At 43.7% G+C, this 12,940-nt stretch overlaps 1 protein-coding gene across 1 annotated transcript in view; it reads left to right on the top strand.

Moving 5' to 3' along the window:
• Nucleotides 1-12,940, top strand: part of CAMTA1 (calmodulin binding transcription activator 1) — a 973,198-nt gene that overhangs the window by 937,497 nt on the left and 22,761 nt on the right. The window contains exons 13-20 of the mRNA XM_010850197.1: nucleotides 1,626-1,777; nucleotides 5,130-5,326; nucleotides 5,702-5,780; nucleotides 6,034-6,349; nucleotides 6,773-7,299; nucleotides 10,103-10,290; nucleotides 10,782-11,028; nucleotides 12,091-12,162. Coding sequence (XP_010848499.1) covers nucleotides 1,626-1,777; nucleotides 5,130-5,326; nucleotides 5,702-5,780; nucleotides 6,034-6,349; nucleotides 6,773-7,299; nucleotides 10,103-10,290; nucleotides 10,782-11,028; nucleotides 12,091-12,162 — 1,778 coding nt within the window. The remainder of the gene's footprint in view (nucleotides 1-1,625; nucleotides 1,778-5,129; nucleotides 5,327-5,701; nucleotides 5,781-6,033; nucleotides 6,350-6,772; nucleotides 7,300-10,102; nucleotides 10,291-10,781; nucleotides 11,029-12,090; nucleotides 12,163-12,940) is intronic.

Raw genomic sequence — 12,940 nt, 5'->3', positions numbered from 1 at the left:
CAGATGCTATTTGCACGCATGAATGCCTTAGTATCTTGGTCTGTAAGATGAGGCCAGCAGACCTGCCTCACCTGATGGTCATGAGGGTTCACGGGTTAATGTTTGTAAAGCTACTTCATGGGTGAGTAGTGCATGGAGTGTTCCCTTGCCTGTTTTTTGTTGTGCTGGGTCTTTGCTGCTGCGGGGCTTTTTTCTAGTTGCGGTGTGCAGGCTTCTCACTGCTGTGTCTTCTCTCGTGGTAGAGCACGGGCTCCTGGACTCGTGGGCTTCAGCGGTCGCAGCACTCGGGTTCAGTTGTCGCGGTGCACGGGCTTAGTTGCGGAGCAGCACTGTTTACTCCCTAGTGTCAGGACTTATCATCTGGATGACGAGGGAGGCTGATAAAATATTTCTTCTCCAGGGTACTCCTTTCCTTGATTCAGATGGCTGTGTTTTGAAAATAGTGCCTTCACAGCAGGTTGATCAATTTCCCAAGATATTTTATTCCCTTACCATAAGATGATGCTGATGGCTGGCACCCTTGTCTGGGACTTAACCACGTCCTGAACATTTACAAATCTGTTAATTCGCTAAATTCTCTCAGCAACCCTCGGAGATAAGGACTGTTACTATGCCCATTTAAGAGTTAAGGAAACTGAGGCACCAAAGAGTTTGTTCAGAGTTATATAACTATTATACAGCACAGCCAGGGTTCTAACTGTTTCCTGTCTGGTCCTTCCTCACCTCTCCAACTGCATCTTCTGCTGTCCTCTCGGGTGTGGTCCAGGCACGTGGCTTCTTCTCCTTAAACATTCTGCCTCAGGGCTTTGCAGAGCTCTTACCTCACTCCAGCTGTCATATATGTGTGTGTGTTTGCAGCTAGAGCCTGGATCAGAAAATAATTTTTTTTTCAGTTTTTGGGTAAAACTGATATACCTTTTATATATATATATATATATATATATATACACACACATATGTAACTATATGTGTGTGGATTTGTGTATATTCTTCTTTCTCACAGTGATCTCTTGCTTTCTTATTTTTAAATGAACTTGAACTTTTATTATTTAATTTATTTATTTGGCTGTGTTGGGTCCTTGCTGCGGCACAAGGGATCTTAATTGCGCCATGCGGGATATTTCAGTGCAGTGCAGGGGCTCTCTAGCTGTGGCATACAGGCTTAGTTGCTCCACAGCATATGGGATCTTAGTTCCTGATCAGGGATTGAACCAGCATCCCCTGCATTGCCAGGCAAATCCTTAACCACTGGACCACCAGGGAAGTCCCAATGATTGCTTTCTTTCACCGATTTAAATTGTGTTCATTTGTTTGCTCTAGGGGCCTGTCCACCAGATCTCCCTTCAGGGTTTCCACTGGGGAATTTGACAAAGAAATGGGGTCCCGGAACCTGAAACCACAACCTTGACAGAAAGGGTTTTTCTGTTCCTTTCATTGAGAACTTGGGCTGCGGTCGCGGCTGCGGTCTTGTGTGAGGTGTCGGGGTCATCACCAGCCTGGACAAACCCAGGTGATCTGGTTGAGTGGGTGATCGCCTTGGATGCCCATCCTACAGGCTGGACTGGGCCACGGATTAATGCCCATTCTTCCGAAACACAGCCTCACCCTTCCATGTTCTGCCCTAGATAACCAGTTCAGGATGTCCATCCTGGAGCGGCTGGAGCAGATGGAGAGGAGGATGGCAGAGATGACCGGGTCCCAGCAGCACAAGCAGGGGAGCGGAGGAGGCAGCAGCGGAGGGGGCACAGGGAGCGGCAACGGAGGGAGCCAAGCCCAGGTACGAGTCCTTGAGGGCCATCGCCTTCCTGACATTTCACGTTTCACTGAGGAGCGCGGCAGTCGATCACAAGTCTCTTCTCTTCCACTGGTGTGCTTCCTGGCTGAGGCAAAAGGCAGGGCAGGGGGCTTTGTAGTCCTTGTGCTTCTGAGTATTTAAGTCTGTTCAACAGGGAAGAAGCCCTGGACTGTGGGCCTTCTCAGTCGTTCACCTCCCTAAGCCTTAAATCACCTGTGGATCTCAGAAGTCACTGCAGTTACCTGCCAGCAGGAGGGAAGGCATCCAGTGACAAGACAGAGCCCAAGCGATGACTCAGATCTTCTGGGCTCGGAGTCCAATTAGAACCTATTTTGTATCTTGTGTCCTATCTCTATCTTAAGTATAAATAGAAACCGTAATTGAATTCAGTAATTCATAAGACTTGTATAAACTCCAGGAGTTCGATCGGAAAAGGGCCCAGAGAAACTGGGCCCTTTTCAGTAGAGAACAATAGAACAACATTATACATTCTGTCATTGTCCAGATGCTTTTTCAGCAATTCCGTGAGGGGTGAATTAGTGTCGTCGGGTTCAGGGAAATCACCAAATACTAGAGTCCCAGGAGTCTTGAGAGTTTTATATCGATTTCTTGTAGGAGCTTCATTTTGGGAAAGTTTCCTAGGTAGATGTTTTTTTTTCCCCAGGAGACTCTAGAGTAAAGGTAGAGGGACGGATGGTGTTTATCACCTTCCCTGCTGAGCCATTACCTAAAAGCCTCAGGTAATTCTCCCTCTTTCCGTTCAAGATGATGATTTTCCCTGAACAATCACATTTGTAAGTAAACATTTTGAGTCTTATAAGACTTGTAAATATCAAGTGTTAGTAATATTTTTAGTAATAGATGAAAACAAAGCATAAGGTACCACCACCCTCCCCAAAATATCAACCTTTTTTGGAAAATTTTCTCATTTCTCACCTGTCTTTGGAAATCAATGGACAAGGAAAGACTCGGCACAAAGTAAAATATTAAGGCTTCTTGTCCCCCTGGTACAACTGTTTCATAAACAGTAGTAAGCATTGTTTACTGTGTGTCTCATGGCTAAAATAAGAGTCCCACAAAGCCCTTTTTCTTTCACTGACAAAGGCTACGGAAAGGGACTGGAGTGTAATGTCCATTGTATAGCTCAGCTCTTTGGCCCCTGGCCTGTTACCTGATCCCATATTAGCTGCTACCGAATACTCTTTCATCAGTTTATGTTGGCGTCAAGGAATATGTGTCCACTTTATGTGATAGAGATGTAGCTGGTCTTGTTAATGCAAAAAAAAATTCCTTTTGTTCCTTACCTGGTGACTTCTATGTGTCCCGAACGCGTCTTCTTGGTGTATACAGAGCAGCCCTGCCTGGGTCTTTCGAGTCAAGGCCATTCTGCAGCAGGTCAGGGTTGCCTGACTACATGCCTATAACATGTCATGACATTTCTAGTGAGGGTGACATTATAGCCATTTTCTAGGTGTTTAAAAATTTTTTACAGGCGTTTGTTTTCCAGATTTTAAAAAAAACAGTGAGGAACAACAGTATTTCATGGGGTTCGTTACTGGACAAAATAACTTAAAATAATAACCAGAGACAGGACCTCCCTGGTCCAATGGTTAAGACTTCACCTTCCACTGCGAGGGCTGCAGGTTCGATCCCTGGTCAAGAAACTAAGATCCCACGTGCATCTCGGCCAAAAAACCAAAACAATAAAACACAAGCAATATTGAAACAAATTCAGTAAAGACTTAAATAGTCCACATCAAAAAAAAAAAATCTTAAAAAAAACACCAGAAATGAGAATTGGACTAGAGTCTCATTTGTTTGAGAGAGGGTATGAAACATAAAATTATCACAGAGAGGATATATATATAAACATACAGATGATTCACTTTGTGGTACAGCAGAAACTAATGCCACATTGTAAAACAATGAAATATACCCCGATAAAATATACACCCCAATAAAAAATTTTTTAAAAGAAAATATTGTAGACAAACACAGATGGTATTTGAGGCTAGTAAAATGTCATTTGTTTAGATGCTGGGGATTCTGAATAAAATTTCATTTAAAAAAAAAAAACCTATCACAGAGACTCAGATAAGCTGTTGAGGTTACTGACTTTGATTGTATTTTTCTTCTTGTACAACTTCCTTATAACAGAGAGAAGAAAGCCAGGTGGTTAAAGTGAGTGAATTTCTCTTTCCCATATGCCTCTGTTGTTGTTTGTACTGTAATAACACTTGAATTTGGAAGTCTCTAATGCCTTCCCCAGTCGCCTTTTTGCTTTCTATAAAGGACTGGATTATTCCTGGATTTTTTAAATTTATTTTTTCAATTGAGCTATAGTTGACATATAACACCGTGTTAGTTTCAGGTGTACGACAGAATGATTAAGCGTGTGTGTACGCTGCCAGATGATCACCATGATAAACCTAGTTAACTTCTGTCATCAGACTTAAAATTTTTCTCCCTTGTGGTGAGAACCTTTAAGATACACTCTGTTAGCAAGTTTCAGATACGCAGTTGAGTGTTATTAACTTTAGTTGCCATACTGTACGTGACATCCCCGGGACTTACTCATTTCATAACTGAAAGTTTGCATCTTTTGACTCCTTCACTGTTTTGCCCACCTCCTACCCTCCACCTCTGCATACAACTCTTAGTCTGTTCTCAGGATCCATGAAGTCAAGAAGGCTTTCTGTGTGTGTGTTTGGTTTTTGTTTAAGATTCCACATGTAAGTGACACACATTATACAGTACCTGTCTTTCTCTCTGACTTATTTCACTGAACGCCTATAAGGTCCATCCATGCAGTTGCAAATTTTAGAGTTCTTATTTAGGGAGAAAAATCCCCAAGTGACAGTTCTCCTCCATAAGGAGCTGGGGAGTCAGCGGTCCAGGCAGCAGCCCCCCACAACCCCCCTTCCGTAGAAGCATTAAGAAAGTTACCTGCTTCGCTCTTCTCTGCCGGTTTCCTGTCTACAGTGTTTAACTACATCACCTGGGAGGCTAGACCACATTTTTGTTTGTTTTATAGTATATGCTTTCCCTGAACTGGATCAGCACGGAGTTCACAGTCAAACTGTCAGCTGCAGTAGACAGACTCTGATGCCCTTAGAGTTGCAGAAGATTCCTGTGTGCCCGGCTGTGGGTGTGCCGCTAAGCTGGACTCGCATGTTCTGTCTCTCTTTCATGATGCTTCCTTATCTTCAGTTTTGCGCTTCCCGTTTTCAATTGCTAATCACACAGAGTTTGTTCCCCCTCTGGTGTCCGAAGGCTGACATGGTGGTGGGCCTTTGGGCCTCCAGTCATCGGAACACGTGTTGTCTCGTTACAGTGCGCATCCGGCCCTGGGACGCTGGGCAGCTGCTTTGAGAGCCGAGTGGTTGTCGTGTGTGAGAAGATGATGAGCCGAGCCTGCTGGGCAAAGTCCAAGCATCTGATCCACTCAAAGACTTTCCGTGGGATGACCCTCCTACACCTGGCCGCTGCCCAGGGTTATGCCACCCTCATCCAGACCCTCATCAAGTGGCGGTAAGGCCGGTGTCCTCCTCACCCATCAGCAGGCACTCCTCTTAGTGTGTCCACCAATGGATGGAAATCTGGCCATTCAGGGAGTATGGAATCCTCTCAGCAAAGGAGTCTCTCTGAGAACAGTTCCACAAAGTTCTATGAACTTCCGCCCAAGAAGTACTGAGCGAGATGCTAAAGTAAACTTTGGACTTTTCATTTCCTCCTGGCTCCTGGCAAAACAGAGCATCCAAACCACCTAGGAAGCCCGGGACTTTGTTTCTTCCCATCAGCAATGTTGGCTGCCCACTTCAGTTTCATCTCTGTGGGTTTTATAATGTTGTGGTATTTTTTAACATTGATTCTCTGTGCAGTAATTTGTGATGCTATCTGTTCCAGCACAAAGCATGCAGACAGCATTGACTTGGAACTGGAGGTCGACCCCTTGAACGTGGACCACTTCTCCTGTACTCCTCTGGTAAGAAATGGGTTCATTTATTCCCCAAACTGTTCTTCTGGGCTGGCATGAGGATATGCCTGGCTTCCTTTGTGTTCACCCTTGTTGATACATGATATATATCGGAGCCGCTTTGTAACGGAAATGTTTTATGGCACTGTTGAGATTGCTGCCAAGGACCAATTTGTCAATTGGCAGCAGTGGCAGAAGTCAAATAGGATTTTTTTTTTTAACTCATATTGAGGAAGCTCACTGTGTCTCTCTGTTTTTTTAGATGTGGGCGTGTGCTCTCGGGCACTTGGAAGCAGCTGTCGTGCTGTACAAATGGGACCGTCGGGCCATCTCTATTCCAGACTCTCTAGGAAGGCTGCCTTTGGGAATCGCCAGGTCACGAGGTCACGTGAAGTTAGCAGAGTGTCTGGAGCACCTGCAGAGGGATGAGCAGGCTCAGCTAGGACAGAACCCCAGAATCCACTGTCCTGCAGGCGACGAGCCCAGCACAGAGAGCTGGGTGAGCCAGTGGCACAGCGAGGCCATCAACTCCCCAGAAATACCCAAAGGAGTCACTGTCATCGCAAGTACCAACCCAGGTAAGAATCCTAAATGGTGACATCTCAGCACTTGGCAGATTCCCCTTTTGCTGTCACGCCCCTACCCTTGGAAAAGTCCATAGGATGTTCATACGTTTAAGGGTTTGGGGTTTTCTTTTTAGTGTTTCTAATTTTCCTTTTAGCTCTTAGAATGCCTAGTGCTTCCCCCAACCCCGCTCGCCCATCCCACCCCCAAAACTGAGTGGCGGAAAAAAAACTATGTTACTGTGAGAAAGAACTACAAATTTTGGAGGAGGATTATTTGAATACAATATATACTGCTGGGGAATATGTAAACGTTAGGGATGTGTCTTGGGTTCTGGCTTTGCACTCTGTGTCTCTCAGGCATAGAGAACATGTTAATTCTTTAGCATTCCTCACTGTACCACCTGTCCTGACTGTCCTTTCTACTGTACTTTTCAGAGCTGAGAAGACCTCGGTCTGAACCCTCTAATTACTACAGCAGTGAGAGCCACAAAGATTATCCAGCTCCCAAAAAGCATAAATTGAACCCCGAGTACTTCCAGGCAAGGCAGGAGAAGCTGCTGTCCACTGCACTGAGTCTGGAACAGCCAAATATCAGGAAGCAGAGCCCTAGTTCTAAGCAGCCTGTCCCCGAGACAATCAGCCCCAGTGAAGGATTGAGGGACTACAGCCGGGAGATCTCCCCTCCCACTCCAGAGACTGCAGGATTCCTCCACGCCTCTGCATCCCAGCCGGTAGTAAAGTGGAACCCCAAAGATCTTTACATTGGTGTGTCTACAGTACAGGTGACTGGAAATCCGAAGGGGACCAGTGTAGGCAAGGATGTAACACCTTCACAGGTGCGTCCACGGGAACCAATGAGTGTCTTGATGATGGCTAACAGAGAGGTGGTGAACAGTGAGCTGGGGTCCTACCGTGATGGTACAGAGAGTGAGGAGTGCTCACAGCCCATGGATGACATACAGGTGAGCGTGGAGAAGGTAAGCTTGCAGGGGCTGGTCCATCCACCCGCACTTCCATGATCTTTGCTGCCAGTTTCCTAGAGGTCTTGTCATTTTCTTACCAGTGACTGGTTCAAAGTCTGGGCTTATGTATAAGACTAGTGGAGAGTCTTCTTCACTTGGGCCACTCGTGAATCAAACATTTTGAACTGGGCCTGAAAACCAGGGACTGGAAATATGCTTATTAGAAATGTCAAGTTAGTAGATAGTGTCAAAACAGGCTCAGGGTTTCTAAGTCACTTAAAGGGGGGAAAAAGAAAATTTGGCTCACTTGGGAAAAGTTCAGGAATTGGCAATAAGGAAAAAAAACAACAAAAATAATACTCTGAAATATAATATTATAGGAATATTTTTAAACATGAGTCATTCCCACTTTGGAAACTGTTAATTCTATTAGAAGATCCTCAGACTGGATAAAAAGAAGCAAAGTGTATTATATACTACTTGTAAAAGACAGAATTAAAATGAAACAGAAAGGATGAAAATGAACTGACAGGTGAAGATATAACAGACAAAAGAGTATAAAAAAGAAAAAAAAAGTATAATTAAGGCAAATATTATATATATACAATTTATCAAAAAGTTATGACCATAATGAACCATTGTGCGCCTAACAACATAGTTTCTAAATATTAAAGCAAATAAATCACAAAGAAATGTGGTACCAGAACCACAATCATTGTATGACACTAACGCGACTATCTCGAGAGTTGTCAACTGAGGTACATGTGAAGAGAAAATGAAAAAAATTGACAACACAATTAGAAAGTTTGACTTAGTATATATACTTAATATATGATTATATAATTATGTAGATGTATGAATAAAAACATGGTAAATATACATATCATTGTTCTGACATATCTAAGCACACTTGTGAAAACTGCTCATATATTAGAACCCAAAGAGAATTTTAATAAAAACCCAACGTCATTTGAATAAAAAGCCCTAAAGTCATTTAAATTCCATTGCCTTTTGTAGCTGTCACATTCAGAAATCATCTACTTGGTATCTCAGAGTATTGCACTTACGATGTTAACATGTCCTTATATTAACACAGTTTTATAAAATAGAGGATTTGGGAGAAGAATGATTACAGATAGTTATAACCTTTGGTCTCCAGAAATCCCACTTTTTAATACTTTGATGGGAAAAGAATCAAGGTAGGACTTACTTCGTCCTGTTATCAAGACGGTCAGTATAGAAGGAGAAGAGAAGAAAAGCTGTGATATTCTTCCCTAAAGGTTTTCATTGTATTCCTTTTACAATTCTTTGTTGACAATATCGAAAATTACCCAAGATAAGTATTTTTTAACAGTTTTATTGGGGTATAACTTACATACCATAAATTCATTCATTTTAAGTGTTCAACATAATGAACGTTTGTGAGTTTGTACAAAATTCACAATCATCACAAAAGTCCCATTTAGGGCACTTCCTTTCCCCCACAGAAGTTCCCTGTGCCCCTTTGCAATCAACCTCTGTTCCCATTCCAGTCCTATGGATCTGACTCTAGAAATGTTATGTAAATAGAATCATAAACTGTCACATTCTGTGTCTGGCTTCTTTCAGTCAGCATAATATTCGTGAGGTTCACACATGTTGTAAGATAAGCATTTAATCATTTTGGTATAGATCCTTTCTGAACATTTTCAGTTCACTTAAAAACTGCTGTATTTCAACTTCCATTTTCAAGAGATGTGCAAGAAAACTTTTAAAACCAAGCTCATATCTCTGATTCTAATTGAATAGATCTATTCCAGACTCATTGTGAGGATTCCTAAATATATCTGTTAGGAATTTATTTTGGGATTCTCGTATCAGCAACCCTGACTCCAGTGGTTTAATAAGAACGTGATTTCTTTTTCTTGTACAAGTCCAGAGGTTTGGTGATTCACTAATGCCATCAGAAACCTGGATTTTTTTTTTTTTTTCTATTCTTTTGGCTTTTCTCTTCACTTCTGTTGCTTTATGATCATAATGTGGCTTCTTGAGCTTGGCTGTGGTCAGAGCAGGAGAAGAGGGGCAGGGCCGGGTGCATCGGCACCTTTCATCGGGAAAAGCAGACGCTCTGCCCACATCTCTCCCAGCAGACTTGTGTATAGTCTCCTTGTCCAGAGGCTGGTCACAGATCCCCGCCTTGGTGCAGAAAGGTGGGAAACCTAGAGGAGAATCAGGACAGGTGGCTTGTCTTAGTCACCAGCTGTCCCCTGGGCCTTGGCTCTTTGCTGCTCTCTGCAAAACTAGGGTTCTCTGGGCAGGACAAAGTGGGGAGGGGGGCATAGTGGTCAGGTGGGAACATACTCCAGTATTCTTGCCTGGGAAATCCCATGGAGAGAGAAGCCTGGAGGGCTGCACATGGGGGTCACAAAGAGTCAGACATGATTCAGCAGCTAAACAACAAGAACAAGTGGTCAGGTAACCAACAATATCACTATAATTACATGACCATGTCCTCTAGAACTGCCCAGGCCTTAGTATCCTTAATCAGTTGATCCTAGCTGATAGTAGAAAGTAGGCATAAGCCAGATATTCTCAAAGACTTAAGGTTTTGGACCGAGCTGATTTTTGGAGCTCCTCAGATCTGGGATCTCAGCATATGTGAGCGAATCATGTAAAACGTTTAGATAATATCAGAGGGCACTGGACTGTCATGTAAGCCCACCCTCCTTCATTTCTCTCTTTCCCAGGTAGCGGGCGGGAGGTGGGCCGGCTGGCTTCTAGGGCCCCATCCTAACCTGAGTGCTCTGTGACCTCCGGGTTCCAGGTGAACATGATGACCTTGGCAGAGCACATCATTGAAGCCACACCCGAGCGGATCAAGCAGGAGAACTTTGTGCCCTTGGAGTCCCCGGCGTTGGAAAGGACAGACGTGGCCACCATTAGCAGTACGATGAGCTGGCTGGCCGGTTACCTGGCTGACGTAGACCATCTGCCAAATGCTGCCCAGATCAGGTCAGTAAAGTCCACGGGCCTATCCCCAGGGCAAGTTCCTGGATTTACCTGGAGGCGCAGGAGACCCACTGGATCTGAGGAGATCTAGGTAGTAGATGCCCTTATCAAGGAAGGAAGGGAGCATTAGGCTGGATTCCATTGCCTCTCTAAAGGACCTCTTTCTTCCTCACCTCTGCTATGATGTTTCTTCCCACGGCAGAGTGTAGGAGATAATGTGTCATAGCATGTTCTCCCCAGTTCAACTGAAGCTTCACAGTTGGATAGTGGACTTACTGGGTTTAGTACTTAGCCCAGTACTGAACTCATAACAGGTGTTCAGCGTGAACTTACTAATTGAAGGGCACCCGGAGTCTCCTTAGCATTTTTCTGGACTGAGTAGAGGTGTATCCTTCATGGTCCACAGTGGGTACCATCTTGTATCTTTGACCAGTGTGTGATGAATCCTGCAGACCAATCACCAGCCTTGTCCCTCATGTCTTCTTTTGTTTCAGAAGTGCATATAATGAGCCTCTCACCCCTTCTTCTAATACCAGCCTGAGCCCTGTAGGCTCACCAGTCAGTGAAATAACTTTTGAGAAGCCCAGCCTTCCCTCTGCAGCGGACTGGTCTGAGTTCCTGAGTGCGTCCACCAGTGAGAAGGTGGAGAATGAATTTGCACAGCTGACCCTGTCTGATCACGAACAGAGAGAACTCTACGAAGCGGCCAGGCTTGTCCAGACAGCTTTCCGGAAATACAAGGTAAAAGACAAGAGTCCTGGGGACTTCCCTGGTGATCCAGTGGTTAAGACTCTGCCCTACCACTGCAGGGGTGAGGGTTCAATCCCTGGTCAGGGAACTAAGATCTCACATGCTTTGCAGCCAAAAATAAAGAACTTCTTTAAAAACAAAAACAGACAACAGAGTCCTTTTGTGATCAGGGAAAAGTCAGAATCATTCAAACTGAAATAAATGCCATTTCTTTTTTTCTCTGAGTTTATAATTTGAAATAAAGATTCTATAATTAGGTCACATAAGATTATTAAGAATTGTCAGAAACTTTAGTGGAATAAAACTGACCAGTAATGCGATGGTTATTACCCTCTGAACTTACTGTCAGGGTAATAATAGATATTCATTATTTAGTTAATACAAAGTTGACATCTCTGCCATAAGGAACGTATGACCTGGAGCAGGGGTTTCTGGCTGGAGGCCTGGAGACTGACTGTTGGCTGCCCATGAACTCCTAAAATTTTATGGTGAAGTGTCTGTATGTGTTTTTGGTGAGCAAGGTCCAGAGCCTTCCACAATTTCTCAGAGGAGTCTTTGACCTCCCTGGACATGAGTCTGAGCAAAATCTGAGAGATAGTGAAGGACAGGGAAGCTTAGCACGCTGTAGTCCATCATGTTGCAAAGTCGAACATGTCTTAGCGACTAAACAACAACAACAGGGAGGTGTGTAAGTCATCAATCTTTGACCCAGAAGTGGAGGACTCGGTGTTATCTTAGGAAGGACAGAGCAGAGCAGCAACTTATAAGGACAAATAGCACAATACCTAGTTCTTTAAATCCTTTGACTGTTGTTGAGGCCTCCTGACATCCAAATATGATAGTTCTGTTTAAAAGCCAGAATAGCCAGAGAGGTATTCTGTAAATTCATTTTTCTTAATTTATCCTGATATTAACTTGTCATATTTTGGTAAACCTCGGGTCTCAGTTCTGAGAAAGTCAATGAAACGAGTGGTCATTCCACTGAAGTCTTGGGAAAGCTGCATTTCTTATACTATATCATTTTTTCTTTTCTTGCCTCGCTTTCCCCTGAAGGGCCGACCCTTACGGGAGCAGCAGGAAGTGGCGGCAGCTGTCATTCAGCGTTGTTACAGAAAATATAAACAGGTGAGCCAGCTTGTGAATGTGTCCTACCCACACAGCATCCAGACAGGCGTGGGGAGTCCTGTGTGATATTTGGCAGAGAACACAGCATCCGATGCCTGACCCAAAGACTGGCTTCGAATCACCTTGGTTAAAGACCAGAGGAAAATGTTCCAAAAGAGGGAAAAAAAAGGAAAAACAAACAAAAAATCATCTGCAACTACTGCCACAAAATAATTTTTGTTCAGACTGTTGACCTCTTAGTGGTATCACTTCCTGCAACGTTGGTCTGATACAGAGGAAGCTATTTGGGTCTGAAGTGAGGCTCTGTGTGAGTCATTTTGCCTATAAGCTCATTAGGAATTAAAGAGCTTGAGGAGGTTTGGTATGGTGATGGGAGAAGGTAAATACTGGTTGTTATCATTGACCTTGAATCTTACACATCACATAACCTTCAGCCGGTTTTCCTTTTTGGCTGCTTCTTAACCAGTGTAAAATGAAGAATTGTAAAAAATCTTTGAAAATGGGAAGAAGCCCAGAGTATCTTACACTGGGCATTCCTTAGTTAAGCGTTGTAAGAGGAGCACCTGAATTCCTCTTTCGTTCAGTGTTACTGCTTGTGAAGTGACCTGCAGGGTCACGGAGCTCTCATCAGACAGGAAGGGAACTGATCAGAGAACACCTAATATACCTTAGATCTTTCAGACTCATTATTTCATTTTCTCCTTACAAAAATATCTGAAGTGAACAGTTTTATTTCCATTTGGCAGGTGAAGAAGCTGAGACTCAGAGAGATGAAGAA

This window comes from Bison bison, unplaced genomic scaffold (assembly GCF_000754665.1).
Source record: "Bison bison bison isolate TAMUID 2011002044 unplaced genomic scaffold, Bison_UMD1.0 scf7180017864289, whole genome shotgun sequence".
NCBI lineage: Eukaryota > Metazoa > Chordata > Mammalia > Artiodactyla > Bovidae > Bison > Bison bison.
Note: the sequence above shows the minus strand (reverse complement) of the source record. Positions and strands in the feature narration are given on the sequence as shown.